General features: G+C 49.5%; 1 protein-coding gene across 4 annotated transcripts in view; it reads left to right on the top strand.

The window, feature by feature from the left end:
- OSBPL2 (oxysterol binding protein like 2) overlaps window positions 1-15,155 on the top strand; it is a 42,639-nt gene that overhangs the window by 3,568 nt on the left and 23,916 nt on the right. For 3 of the 4 annotated variants that reach the window (XM_059705125.1, XM_059705126.1, XM_059705127.1), the window contains exons 2-4: window positions 6,564-6,727; window positions 11,176-11,320; window positions 14,166-14,241. In XM_059705125.1, the coding sequence (XP_059561108.1) occupies window positions 6,691-6,727; window positions 11,176-11,320; window positions 14,166-14,241 (258 nt within the window). In that variant the 5' untranslated portion in view covers window positions 6,564-6,690. The remainder of the gene's footprint in view (window positions 1-6,563; window positions 6,728-11,175; window positions 11,321-14,165; window positions 14,242-15,155) is intronic. The other variant, XM_059705128.1, reaches the window with a different exon arrangement.

The following is a 15,155-nucleotide window of genomic DNA, read 5'->3' as shown; positions in this document are numbered from 1 at the left end:
GAGAGAAACACATCGACAGCTGCTTCCTGCATGAGCCCCAACCAGGGCCCAGGCTGGGGAGGAGCAACCGAGGTACTTGACTAGAATCGAACCCGGGACCCTTCGGTCCACAGGCCGGTGCTCTGTTCATTGAGCCAAACCGGCTAAGGCAGTAGAGTTGAGCACTAACAAGGGCGAGGCTTGATTCTGAAACTTGGTGCGCTTCAAGGTTGGTCTTGAGCTTATCGAGACTGAATGGAAGTTAGTATTTGAACATGACTTAAATATTAAGAAATATTTAAATCCTAAGAGTTCATATTTTAGGGACTAGTTTGACACGTTAAATGGCAGTTTCTTTGGACAGTGGTTAATTTGTATCTCTGCTATAACTTTTATGTTTTCAAAGTGTTTTTCATGGTAAATCTCTGGTGTTGGCCCTGCCAGGGTCAAGCCCACCGTGGATACATGGTGTGGAGGACCCACCCATGCCCACAGCTCTCCTTAATGACCATGTGGTTGAATGGTCACCTAGCCGTGCCCGTGAACATCATGGCGCTTCTTTCCTTTTCTATCCAAATTCAGAAAAGAACGTAGGGTCCCCTGGCAGAATCTCAGAGCATCTCGTGCTGTCACTGGGACCTTCTGGTCACACAAGTACTCTGACCTGTGCCCTGAGCTGAACAGTGCAGTCCGCCTTGGGAAAGGACTGTGAGCAGCAGTGATGCTTGTAGACTTCTGCCTGGTGTTTGCGTCTGTTGCTCCTTCTCTGCGTGTCAGTGGAATCTTGCGGGTTGTTTTGAGACGTGGACTCTGGGATTGTGCTGGCTGAGCTAACCCTGGTCCCGCAGCGGGCCTGAGAAGGAGGGCAGAGGGAAGGTGCGCTTCTGTTGACCTGGGCACCTCCCTCCCACAGCTCTGTTGAGTCATGCCGACATGGGAACCACTGAGTGGCTCTTGGTTGGCAGACCTGTCTGACTTGAGCTGGTACCTTGACCAGAGGGTGGAAGCACTAGCCTTAAAAGGTGCCAGGAAAAGCTTGTTCCAGGCTGGTGTCAGGTGCTTGGGAAGAATGGTCTGAGGATGGTTTGTGGGGAAGTTGTCCTGACTTCAGGTTCCAGAGAGGACTATGGCAGCCAGCGGGGAGGGCAGGCTGTGACACACAGGGCGAGATCTGTGTGTCCCACTGAACCAACGAAGGCTGCTCCCAGGCTGAGAGAGAAAAGTCAGCTGTCATCTGGCACCTGTACGCTGGGCTTGGCTGGAAAGTGACTTCCACTAGTGCCCTAATATCGGGATGGCTGTGTGATCTGATGTCCCTGCAGAAGCTTTAAGGACTGCAGTGGTGGCAGATGTTAACAGGCACCTGTCTGACACTGAAGGAGAAGGGCCAGGGCCACGTTTACTGAGCTCGGGGTGAGTTAGGCTCCGAGTGCTGGGGTTCCACAGAGAAATTAGCGTGGGTAATGTTACACCACCTGCGGAGCAGGTAGTGGGGAGGGAGGGGGTTTGGTTTCCAGTGCAGGTGCAGCCCCCAGTGTTGCCGCGGTTCTGTTTTTAAGGCAGTTCATGCATGGGGTTGACTGCCGATGCTCATCAGGGTAGAAGGTCCCTGGCTGACATTGTAGGGTTTTCACCTGGCTGCTGGGAACCTCATAAGAAGTGGGGCTTTGGCCCGGCTGGTGTAGCTCAGTGGTTGAGCATCGACCCATAAACCAGGAGGTTACGGGTTTGATTCCTAGTCAGGGCACATGCTCCAAATGTGGGCTCGATCCCCAGTGGGAGACACGCAGGAGGCAGCCTATCATGATTCTCTCTCATTGATGTGTCTCTCCCTCTCCCTTCCTCTTTGAAATCAATAAAAATATATTTAAAAAAAAGAAAGAAGGAAAGAAGCGTGGCTTCGGGAGGGAGGCCCGGGGATGTGCAGCACATCCCACCCCGTTGCTATGCCCTCAGCATGCTTGGAACCCCTGGTGGGGTCTTAACCCTGTTCTGGATCAGCGACCCCTTTGAGAACCTAGTGGAGAGTCTGAGTCATCTTCCTGGGGAAAAATGAACACAAACAAAAGTTTGTCATTTTCTCTTTTTTATTTTCTCTCTTTGGGAGGGAGGGTATACTAATTCAGGGATTTTCCTGACCTTGGTTTAAACCCCACCCCCATTAGGGCTCAGGAAGTGTAGTTGGGAGTGAGCGGGCAGGTCTCATGTTGGGGTGACCAGTTTCTCAGCTCAGTGAAACTGGTTCAGAGGCTGAGCAGGTGGAACTCGTGTGAGAACTGACAAGGAAGGCCCTGGGGTGGGAGAGGCAGCAGGCGAAAGGGCGAGGGTCTCAGGCTGGATTCTGCCTGATGGAGCTGGCATCCGAAGCATCTGGACTGACTGCATAGATGCTCCAGGCAGGGCAGCAGGGCACTGGGGACACGGGGGTGGGAGGTGGGGTGGTGGGGGGTGGGCATGCTCCACACCCCTCCAGGGCTTCCCACTGCCCCTAGGGCTGCAATGCTGGGTCTTCCAGTTGTCCAGTCGCCACCTGCTGGTCCAGGGCTCTGGTTCTGCTCTCGGAAGTGGACAAGCAAAGGGCAGTGGCCCTACTGACGGGTCTGATTTCTCCACTGCTCTCAGGGTGCATGGTGCCTGGGTGGGCGGGGCTGCTGCCCTGAGCTTCCTTCCTCTCCCTACATTGGAACTGCTTTTCTCTGCTACAGAACAGAATGACAGGGTTCATCGACGCAAACACTTTGCACGGAAGAGCCTCCATTCATCTTGTGTGGGTTCTGAAGCACTTTGTTCTGGATTGTTCTAGATTCATGACCCTGTTCCTCGAAGTATCTGGTGTGTCTCTGGCACTCACTGTTGAATATCAGTTTCTAGGGGAGGCAAGGGACTTGGGGAAACTTGTGGATGGTGGGGCTCTAGGCCATCACCTGTCAGGTCCCAACCAGAAGTGCTGGTCCGCTGGCTCCTCAGGGTCAGGCTGGTGTCCCCTCTGCCTGCCTGTCAAGGCCACCCTGTTGGCCATTTGTGCATCTTCCTTGGTGAAATGAAATGTCTATTTAAGTCCTTTGCCCATTTTTGAATCAGGTTATTTTTTGTTGTTGAGTTTTGATGCCTTTCATTTCTTTTTCTTGTCTGATTACTCTGGCTAGAACTTCTGGTACTATGATCAATAGCATTGGTGAGTGGGCATCCTTGTCTTGTTCTGAACTTTGAGCAAAAGCTTTCAGTCTTTCACCTTTGAGCATGATGTTCCCTGTGGAGTTTTCAACTATGGCTTTTATTATGTTCTGGCAGTATCCTTCTATTGCTAGCTTATTGAGTGTGTTTTTGTTTGTTTTTTATCATGAAGTGTTGAAGTTGGTCAGATGGTTTATCTGCATCCATTGAGATGATCATGTGTTGTTTTTTTTCATTCTGTGAATGTGACGTATTACATTGATCTTCGTATGATCCTTGTATTCCAGGAATAAATCCCATTTGGTGTATAATCCTTTGAATGTGTTGCTGAATGCATTTTAATGTGTTTACTTTGCTAGTATTTTGTTGAGAATTTTTTGTATCAATGTTCATAAGGGATGTAAGTCTGTAGTTTTCTTTTTTTGTAGTGTCTTTTTTTTTTTTTTAAATATATTTTATTGATTTTTTTACAGAGAAGAAGGGAGAGGGATAGAGAGCTAGGAACATCAATGAGAGAGATCGATCAGCTGCCTCCTGCACGCCCCCTACTGGGGATGTGCCCGCAACCAAGGTACATGCCCTTGACCGGAATCGAACCTGGGACCCTTCAGTCCACAGGCTGACGCTCTATCCACTGAGCCAAACCGGTTCGGCTTTTGTAGTGTCTTTATGTGGCCTTGGTGTCAGGGTTGTGCTGGCCTCATAGAATGAGTTAGGAAGTTTTCCCATCTCCAGGTTTTTGGGAAAACTTTGAGGAGGTTTGATGTTATTTCCAATTGAAATGGTGGAATTCACCAGTGAAGCCATCAGATACAGGGCTTTTCTTTGTTGGGAGCTTTTTTATTACTTATTGAACCTCCTTGCTTTTGTTGTTGTTAATCCCTGTCCGAGGATATTTCCCTTGTGATTTCTTCTTTGATCCATGGGCTGTTTAAGAGCATGCTATTTAATTTCTACGGTTTTGTGGGCTTTCCAGTTTTACTTTTGTTGATTTATAACTCATCTTCTTGTGGTCAGAGAAGATGCTTTGTATAATATCTGCCTTTTTAAATCCACTGAGATGGATCTGTGGTCTCACATGTCCTGGAGAATGTCCCGTGTGCACCAGAGGAGAATGTATATGTTGCATGTGTCTGCTGGATCATGTTGGGTTAGTTTGTTGTTGAAGGCCTCTCTTTATTTATCCTCTGTCTGGTTGCTTGCTAATGCATTTTGAAGTTATTATATATAATTTATATCATTTTGAACAATTTAAATTCAGAATTCATAGTTAACATCCAAAGAGGACCCAGAGTTTTTGTATCATTGGTGAATTTTCCGTGCTCTGTGAAGATTACATCTCGGTTGCCTTGCCCATTTTTATAGAGAAGAGAAAGAACACGAAACTCTGCTCTTTAGTGAGCTGACTGTGGACATAAACCCTCCAGGTCCGCAAGCTCTTAGCCAGTCAACTGATTCCCAAGTGACTAGATCTGTTTTTCTAAGAAAAACGTAAAGATGCATTTGTTAGACTTGAGAGAGAATCATGGATTGGCTGCCTCTTGCATACTGGAGATTGAGTCCACAACCTGGGCATGTGTCCTGACTGGGAATCGAACCGGTGACCTCTGGTTCATAGGTTGACACTCAACCACTGAGCCATGCCAGCTGGGCTGAGCCAAAATAATTTTGAGGAAATTTAAGTTGATTTCAGTTTATGCTGATAATAGCTAACTTATATAGCAGCTTCTCCAGAATTGAAAATTGGCTTCCTGTTGATGTGAAACAAATATTTTAACATGATTTTGAGAAAGACTTCAGCACAATCCCTGAGCTCTGTCTGGCCTCGTATGTGGGAATGGAAACTATCCTGGTCGTGTGACTGTCCCAAGCCAGTCATTTTACCATTTCTTCTTTTTTTTTTTTTTTTTTTAATATATTTTATTGATTTTTTTAAAGAGAGGAAGGAAGAGAGATAGAGAGTTAGAAACATCGATGAGAGAGAAACATCGATCAGCTGCCTCCTGCACACTCCCTACTGGGGATGTGCCCACAACCCAGGTACATGCCCTTGACTGGAATCGAACCTGGGACCTTTCAGTCCGCAGGCCGATGCTCTATCCACTGAGCCAAACCGGTTTCGGCCATTTTACCATTTCTTATACAACTTAGGTGATGGTTTTATTTTTAATTTATTTTTGTTAATCCTCACCTGAGGATATTTTTTCCATTGATTTTTAGAGAGAGTGGAAGAGAGGGAACGAAGAGGGGAAGAGAGAGAGAAAGAAAACATTGATGTGAAGGAGACACATAGATTGGTTGCCTCCCGCACACGTCCTGACCAGGGCCAGCAGCTCAGGTGTGTGCCCTTGACCAGGAATCAAATCCAGCGCTAGAACTACTGAGCCACTAACCTTGGCTGTAGATGAAGATTTTAAAATAAAAATAACTCTTCAAATAATGATTACTTATTGATCTATTTATTGTTGGATATTTGTATTATAAATGTTTCCTCTCATATTTTCTGAAATCATGAATTTTGTTATTTTTAAAATATATTTTTATTGATTTCAGAGAGGAAGGGAGAGGGAGAGAGATAGAAACATCAATGATGAGAGAGAATCATTGATTGGTTGTCTCCTGCACCCCCCACCTCCCGCTGGGGATCGAGCCCGCAACCTGGACATGTGTACTGAACAGGAATCAAACCTGACCTGGTTCATAGGTTGATGCTCAACCACCTAGCCACTCCAGCCGGGCAAATTTTGTTACTTTAAAATATTTTTGTTTAATTCTCACTAAGGATATGCTTATTTGTTTTTCATTGATTTTTTTAAAATTCTTTTTTAAATCATGTTTTTTTGTTTTGTTTTAAATATATATATTTTTTATTAATTTCAGAGAGGAAGGGAGAGGGAGAGAGAGAGATAGAAACATCAGTGATGAGAGAGAATCATTGATCAGCTGTCTCCTGCACGCCCCCCACCAGGATCGAGCCTGCAACCTTTGACTGGCATTAAACCCGGACCCTTCAGTCGTAGGCTGACGTTTTATCCACTGAGCCAAACCAGTGAGGCCTGTTTTTTTTTTTTATTGATTTTAGAGAGAAGAAAGGAGAGAGAGAAACTGATGTGAGAGAGAATCATTGATCAGTTGTCTCCCATACGTGCCCCGACTGGGGATCGAACCCACAAACTAGTTATATGCCCTGACCGGTAATCAAACCCACAGACTTTTGGTGTAGGGGATGATGCTCCACCAACTGAGGCCCCTGGCCAGGCTCATGCATTTGTCATTAAATCATTAATTTTATTTCTTTGCTAAGATGTAATTGAGATTGATTTTAAAAAATGACAAATGGGTATTTGAAAAATGTTTCTAAGCCATAAAACTTCTGAAAGTTAAGTATGCCAAAATGTTTCTCCCCTTAGATCTGCACCACCTATTGGATTTCACCCCACAAAGCTCCCCGTGTGAAGCACCTGACACCGTCAATGTAGACCAGGCAATGATTCAGTAGGAGACTGCAGATCGGGGCAGGGCTCCTGGCTGCCGAGGATGAACGGGGACGAGGAGTTCTTTGATGCCGTCACAGGTGAGTGCAGAGGACGGACCCGGGTCTCAGACCTACTCTTCAGATGTGAGGATGGTCAGGAAAGCATGTTCCCAGGCTTGACTCCCAGATCTGGGGAGAAAGCTCAACTTTAGATGACAGGAGATAATAAGAAAGGGCAATTCAGTTTTTAGTCTTTAAAAGAGTTGCTCTTGCATGTAAATGCTCAAAGTTCAGTTATTTTCCATTTTCCCACAGCCATCCTAAGTAGTGGCACATAGCCCGGAGTTGGAAAGCTGCTCGGGTGTGCCCGAGTGGAAACAGCGTTGCAGGGAGTGTTTGTGTGAGGGCGGTGGGGCAGCAGGCTGGGTCACTGGGCTGGGCGGGACACAAACTTAGAGCAGCCCCTTCCCCCCATCACCGTGACCACTTGAGGTCCAAAGCTCTTAAAGTTCAAGACGGCCATTCACTTCCTATCCGCCACCCTCAGGGCCCACTTTCTATCCGCCACCCTCAGGGCCCACTTTTGGAATCTTGTTTTGGATATCCAGATGTTAGTGATGGTCTTTCCAAGTGCAGTCAGGGGGTCACCTGTGCTGTTACCGCCAAAATGACATGGCACCCAGCACAAGGTTCTTTGTGACGGCTGTCACTGTCCCCTGAGCTTTGTCAGCACGTTCTCGAGGCGTGCGTCCATCACCACCATGCTTCTCTTTCCCAAAGGAGGGGTGGGGGCCAGTGCATGGACAGGCAGCCCAGGTTACTGATTTATTCTTGTGGGAAACCCAGGAGGAAGGGGCCACTGAGCAGGCGTGCCCTGTGGAGGTTCCCCCAGAGGCGTGTCTGTGACTCACCTGCTCTTCACGCTTCAGCTCTTGATGAGACTGAGCTCCACTTGGTGACAGGCTCAGGGACTTGCCTTCAGGCCTCCACAGAGGCTGGCCTCCATGGGTCCCTCTCTCCTGGGAACCAGTGTGACCGAGACCACTGGCCATCTGAGTTTCTGCCAGAGGGCTTTCCCGGAGAGGTCTGGCACTCACATGGTGTGGCGTTTGGGTGGTGCCTCTCGTCTGTCTGCACCGCAGTAATGCTCTGCATGGACTCAGGAAAGGGGAAAAGCCAGGTGACATGATTTGTCACCTCCATCCTTGGGTTCCAAGACAAGCAATGGGAGGAATGACTGCGGGAAGGGTTCCCTTGCAGTGAGGCAGCCACAGAGACGCAGAGCAGCCTGTTTCACTGCCTGGAGCACTGGGCTCCCCTTGTAACTCACCTAAAACGTCTCTGAACCCAGCGGTTATTAAAGGAACTAGAGGCCCGGCGCATGAAATCTGTGTACCCGGGGTGGCGGGGGAGGGTTCCTCACCCAGCCTGTGCCTTCTCGCTGTCCGGGAGCCCTCAGGGGATGTCTGACTGATGGCTGAGGCCCACTTCCCACTGGGCTAAGCCGTCAGTCGGACATCCTTAGGGGAGGCGGGAGAGGCTCCCACCACCGCCGCCACTGCGCTCACCAGCTGTGAGCCCGGCTCAGGGCTTCCGGCTGAGCAGCACTCCCCCTGTGGGAGCACACTGACCACCAGGAGGCAGCTCCCGTGTTGGTCAGTGCATGTCATAGCAACCAGTCAGTCTGCCGTTTGGTCAATTTGCATATTAGCCTTATATTGTATAGGATGACTTCAACAGGCAACCACTTCCTCCAGGATCCAGAACTGTTAAAATGAAAAGGTCTTCAAGTCCGTGAAACCATGTACTGACTGAGGGTTAAAACTTCCCGAACTGGCCTGTTAGAAGGGGTTGTCTCTGAAGGATCAGATCACAAGTGATTTCAGGTTCCCTCTTTTCTGCAGTAAATACATGTTTACAGAGCATTGGCTTAATTTGAGGCAAGACCTCAACATAATTGTCAGCGACGTGTGGCCTGTTTACTGGTCACATGTCGGCTGTAGTTGAAGCGAACGGTCCACATGAATCTCTCAGCACTGAGGGAGGTGTGTGGAGATAGGCCGCCTGGCATAGGACAGTGGGCAGCCCCTGCAGACATTCTCTTAAGTCAGGGCGTTTCAAGCTAAGTGTAGACGGGGGTCAAGTAGGTGTGCTTTGGGATTGGCTGCGAACATTAGCGGCTCTTTCAGAAGACAGTGGTCATTTAAGAGCTTCGTTTTTAATATATCCTTTCAAAATCATTGTGCAGTGAATCTCACCCCACACTGTATACATTTGTCAGTGTGGGAGAGTATGAAAGAAGATATTTTGCTTATTCTCAGTGAGGCTTAGCAGCAGATGTTGTAGGTTTGGGGTCTGACAACAATTAGCCCCTAGCTTTACACCTGGGCCTTGCCTTACTTTCTGCGAAATGGCGCTGTTGGGGGAACCCTGAGCTCCTTGTGAGCACAGGCCCCTGCTGAAGTAGCCTGGGTCGTCCTGTCACTGGCAGGAGCCACCTCGCCCTGGTGGCCCAGCCCCTCTGCCTTGCTTGGGCGCAGAGTGCCTGTGCCCCAGTGCCTGCACCCGCTCTCTCGTGGAGGGAGCAGGCCCTCCTTCCCCACCGTTGCCTGCTCCTTGGAGAGGAAGCCCTTTGCGGGGAGGGTCCCGGAGCACGGCCTAGTGGGCGCTCTTCTTGAGGAGTCTGGGTGGCCTGGAGAACATATTCAACTGTAGTTTACGTGAGGCTGAAATCGCTCATTTTCCCAGTTTTCTCTGCTGTGGAGGAGTGCTCTAGTTAAACTAGTCACTTGCTCTCAGCGACCATCAGTCCGATTGGTTCTGGTAGTTGTTCGGCACAGTGTCCGCCTTCCTTAGAGACCAGTCCAGTGGGTTAGATCTTAAGATGAGGTGTGGAGCAGGACCGCAGACCTTGCGCAGAAAGGACATGCTGCCTCCTTGAGGGCCAGGTTAGAGCGCTGTAGAGGCTCCTGCCCAGAAGGGTGTGAGCCATTGAATAAAGCCACAGGAGCACTAGGGGGTGCACCAAGGAAGCATAACAAAATGCGGAGACAAAGAAACAGGACAAAATTGTCAATGGAAGATATAGAGTTCAGAACCACACTTTTAAGGTCTCTCAAGAACTGTTTAGAAGCTGCCGATAAACTTAATGAGATCTACACGAAAACTAATAAGACCCTCGATCTTATATTGGGGAACCAACTAGAAATTAAGCATACACGGAATGAAATAACGAATATTATACAGACGCCCGACAGCAGACCAGAGGAGCGCAAGAATCAAGTCAATGATTTGAAATGCGAGGAAGCAAAAAACATCCAACCGGAAAAGCAAAATGAAAAAAGAATCCAAAAATGCGAGGATAGTGTAAGGAGCCTCTGGGACAGCTTCAGGCGTACCAACATCAGAATTATAGGGGTGCCAGAAGATGAGAGAGACCAAGATATTGAAAACCTATTTGAAGAAATAATGACAGAAAACTTCCCCCACCTGGTGAAAGAAATGGACTTACAGGTCCAAGAAGCGTGGAGAACCCCAAACAAAAGGAATCCAAAGAGGACCACACCAAGACACATCATAATTAAAATGCCAAGAGCAAAAGATAAAGAGAGAATCTTAAAAACAGCAAGAGAAAGAAACTCAGTTACCTACAAGGGAATACCCATACGACTGTCAGCTGATTTCTCAACAGAAACTTTGCAGGCCAGAAGGGAGTGGCAAGAAATATTCAAAGTGATGAATACCAAGAACCTACAACCAAGATTACTTTATCCAGCAAAGCTATCATTCAGAATTGAAGGTCAGATAAAGAGCTTCACAGATAAGGAAAAGCTAAAGGAGTTCATCACCACCAAACCAGGATTATATGAAATGCTGAAAGGTATCCTTTAAGAAGAGGAAGAGGAAGAAAAAGGTAAAGATACAAATTATGAACAACAAATATGCATCTATCAACAAGTGAATCTAAGAATCAAGTGAATAAATAATCTGATGAACAGAATGAACTGTTGATTATAATAGAATCAGGGACATAGAAAGGGAATGGACTGACTATTCTTGGGGGGGAAAGGGGTGTGGGAGATGTGGGAAGAGACTGGACAAAAATCGTGCACCTATGGATGAGGACAGTGGGTGGGGAGTGAGGGCGGAGGGTGGGGCGGGAACAGGGAGGAGGGGAGTTATGGGGGGGGAAAAAAAGAGGAACAAATGTAATAATCTGAACAATAAAGATTTAATTAAAAAAAAAAAAAGCCACAGGAACCCTGTTCTAGGGCCCTGAGGCTGAACCTCAGGTTAGCGACAGTCCCCAGCAGGCCCAAAGGAACCTGGTGTATGTGAAATTCTGGTCAGAGTGGACGGTCTGTCTCCCTTGGAAGCTCCCCAAATGCTCCTGCTTCTCTGCCCTTAGTTCTTGGGAAGCAGACTGAATCTGAATGTGCCCGTAGAAGCATCTAGACCTTCAGGTATTCTGCTCGCACAGAGTTCTGGGAGGCAGGTTTTTATCTTCCACATCCTGCAAAAATGACCACTCTGTTTGTCTTGCGCAGGCTTTGATTCTGATAACTCTTCTGGGGAATTTTCAGAGGCCAGTCAGAGAGCCCCCGGAGGGCTGCCTGTGGACACCAGCAAAAGCAACGGCATTGGGGAAGCTGGGGAGAGGCCCCCGCAGGAGAATGGGATTCAGAGACACAGGTATGGTGTTCCACGTGTGTGATTTAGAATCTTCCTCTGTGTCCGTGATGGCCCCCAACACGCCGAGCCCTGAGGCCGTGTGGGCCAGCTCCTCTGACAGACCCAGCATCCCATGCAGCCAAGATTTCCAGAGATCAGTGATGGCACTGTGCGACTCCTGGTCCTATCCACAGTGATGGCACTGTGCCACCCTGCCCCGCAGTGCTGGGAAGCCTGAGCGTAGCGGGCGACCTGGTACCACACCCGGGCCTGGCACACTGCAGGGGGACCCTCCTCCTTCAGTGCAGAGGGACCACATTCCAGTCTCCCAGTGTTTCGTTCACAGGCCAGGAGATGTTGATGACAGTGACCCAATGCCCGTCGGCGGGGTGCAGCTCGTGAGGTGGTGTCAGTGGGAGGTGGGCCTCTGTCCACCCCGAGCTGGCTTGCCTCTGGGCTCCAGGGCACATCCACCTTCATCCTGACCTGTTCTGAGCTTTAGGCCCAAATGCTTACTCCACCCCTGCCCTGGAGGACTCATACCTTTACTTGTTAGCTCGCTTGCTCTGCAGATGTTGGCACACCTCCTGCATGCTAAGGTGACCTGGCCCACGCAGGCCCACCCTCTGCTGTCAGCCCCTCCTCTGTACCCTGCGACTGGTCCATAACCAGACTTTGGTGAGTCATCCCTGAAGCTGCCCCCTTTTCTCCCCTTCCTATTACCCAACTCTGACACACGCCTGGGCCCTTTCAGTCCTTCTGTCTGCTGTCACATCCACCCCACTCCCTGGGTCTCCTGCACTCACCCTGTAACTGCACCCACACCCCCTCTTTCTTCATGCTGCAGCAGTCACTTTTTCAGACAAGCCTAACCAGGCCACGTCCACCCCTACCTCCATCCCCCACTTAAAACTCTCAGGTGGGCCCTGGCCAGTATGCTCAGTGTCAGCTCAAGCACCGAAGGGTCACCGGTTCCATTTCCATCAAGGGCATGTACCTGGGTTGCAGGTTTGATCTCCAGCTCTCTCAGGGCACATGCAGGAGGCAAACAATCCAAGCCTCTCTCTTCCCCTCCCTCCCTCCCAACCCTCCCTTCTACTCTCTCTAAAAGTCAATGGAAAAAGTATCCTCGGGTGCCCTGGCCGGTGTGGCTCAGTGGATAGAGGGATGGCCTGCGGACTGAAGGGTTCCAGGTTCGATTCTGGTCAAGGGCACATGCCCGGGTTGCAGGCTTCATCCCCAGTAGGGGGCATGCAGAAGGCAGCTAATCAGTGAGTCTCATCATTGATGCTTCTATCTCTCTCCCTCTCCCTTCCTCTCTGAAATCAATAAAATATATTTAAAAAAACATCCTCGGGTGAGGAAGAAAGAAAAACATCTCAGGTAGGTAGGTGTTCACATGGTGCCCCCCCTTGGGAATCGCTAATAGCACCCTTTTCCTCTCCCAAGTACCTCGGTGTGGACTGTGAACTCTAAGGTCACCTCCTCTAAGCTGAGGGGCAGCATCCTCTCCTCCTCCCTGGCCCCCTCCCTGTTGTCTCTGGGCCCAGCCACAGTGGCTCTCGTGGGTCTTCCAGGGCCCCCACATCGGGCTCTGCCTGCCTGCCCCTCTCCGCCTCCTCCATCTCTGCTGTCTCCTCTCCCCTCCTGTCTCCATGCTCCCTTCTCAGCCCCCTCGCAGTCCAGCCCAGATGACAGTTGCCAAGTGACCAGGTGTTAGTTGCTGGCAGCCTGGCATGTGGCGCTCTGTAAATGGCAGTTTTTCTCATTTCGTCTCTAGCTGCCTCTCTCTTCTCCTTCCCATTCCTGAAAATAAGCATTGTGCCCTGACTCAGCTGCCCTAACTGACACCCCAAGGGGGAGCTTGGGGTCCTTATGGGGTGAGAGCACTGCTGTCATCGTTCCAAGCAGAGTGCTGGAGCAGAGGCACTGGCTCACAGTCCTCCCGTCCTAAGAGCACTGACCCGTCCAGGGGAGCACCGGGGGCTTCTGGGACTCAGGGAACCACTGGCTCAGTCTTCAGTCTCGGGTCCCTCTCGCTTCCTGCAAACCCGCACCCCTGTCCCACTGGGCACCCCTCCCTCCCAGATGGAATCAGGGTCTCATCCCAGCCAAATTTCCAGAAGGGAGACCAGGCCCCACTTGGGTCAGGGGTTCCCGATCCCAGTCTCCTGTGAACAGGGTCTCATGGTGCAGACATGCTTGTGGGGCTGCCACAGGTCTGCAGGGAGGTCCCTGGGGCAGGAATGTGCCTCAGGAACACACACACATTGAAAGGGGCAAACAATGCATTTCTGAAAAGGTTTTCTTTCTTTTAAACTATTTTATTATTAAAAATTTTTTAAAAAATGTGTTGTTTTTTTATTAATTTTAGAGAGAGGAAGGGATAGGGAGAGAGAGAGAGAAACATCAATGATGAGAGAGAATCATCGATCAGCTGCCTCCTCCATGCCCCTACTGGGAATCTAGCCCTCAACCTGGGCACATGCCCTGATGCTCAGTCATGGAGCCACACTGGCTGAGCTGAAAAGGTTTTCTTAATGTAGTTCCCTCTTGGGGACCTTGTGGCCTGGCCTCTGTCCATGGCTCTGCAGTGCTGCAGGCAACTGGTACACTGCTGCTCCGGGGACAAGGCGACCTGTCCCCAGCTCTGGAAGGAGAGTCATTGGTGTGGTCATGGTCATTTTCTCCTAGGGTCCCTTGCACAAGCCCATTCCTTTGGGACTGAGCCAGCAGGCTGATCTTTTTCTCCCCAGGCACGCCAGGAAAATTAGAGAAAAATGGTCATTGAGCAAAATCACCAGTCATAAGGGAACCTCATGTTGGATTAATAACAACATGTATTGCTGTGGTTACTGCTTTTCAGGACGTCCTTGCCGGCCCCGATGTTCACCAGGAGTGACTTCAGTGTGTGGGGGATCCTGAAGAAGTGCATCGGCCTGGTGAGTGGGCGGCCCGTCCGAGCTCAGCGTTAGGCACTGTGAACCCACAGAAGGGCTCACTCCCCACATTTTGTTTTGTTTTGTTTTGTTAATCCTCACTCAAGGATTTGTAGAGGGCGTGAAAGGGAGGGGGAGAAACAGAGAGAAAGAAACATTGATGTGAGAGAGACACATTGATTGGTTGCCTCCAGGGCCAGAATGGAGCCTGCAACCAAGGTACCTTTAGTCCATGGGCCGATGCTCTGTTCACTGAGCCAAACTGGCTAGGGCAGGGGTGGGCAAACTTTTTGACTCGAGGGCCACAATGGGTTCTTAAACTGGACCGGAGGGCCGGAACAAAAGCATGGATGGAGTGTTTGTGTGAACTAATATAAATTCAAAGTAAACATCATTACGTAAAAGGGTACGGTCTTTTTTTTTTTTTTAGTTTTATTCATTTCAAACGGGCCGTAGTTTGCCCACGGCTGGGCTAGGGTGACTCTGCAGATTTGTAAACAGCATGGAGTAAAGATGATGAAACCGGAAAGGCACAAAGATGTAAGGGGAGGAGGTGAGGAAGTGAGGTTACTGATGGACAGGAGGAAATAACTATGGAGGTTAAACTCGGAACGTTTCCCTCAGTGTTCTGTGATGTGCTCTTGGTAATCGGTGTGAAATGGGGATGTTTGTGGGGTTCCTGGACACACACAGAGGGTGAGACCCAGAAGGCCATCCATGAGGGCGCAGGCAGAGCTTCAATGCTTGGAGTTTGTGACAGGAGTGACTGGCGTCCAGAAGCCACAGGCCTTTTTCTGATGGTGAGAATCCTCAGTGACTTTATAGAAGTTGCAAAACAGCAGTGAGCCCTGTATACCCTTCACCTACTTCCTGTAACATCACCATCTCACACAGTCACCTTGGTGCAGCGACCCAGT

Source organism: Myotis daubentonii, chromosome 8 (genome assembly GCF_963259705.1).
Source record: "Myotis daubentonii chromosome 8, mMyoDau2.1, whole genome shotgun sequence".
Taxonomy (NCBI): domain Eukaryota; kingdom Metazoa; phylum Chordata; class Mammalia; order Chiroptera; family Vespertilionidae; genus Myotis; species Myotis daubentonii.
The sequence above is the reverse complement of the archived record's forward strand: the minus strand, read 5'-3'. Positions and strand labels throughout refer to the sequence as shown.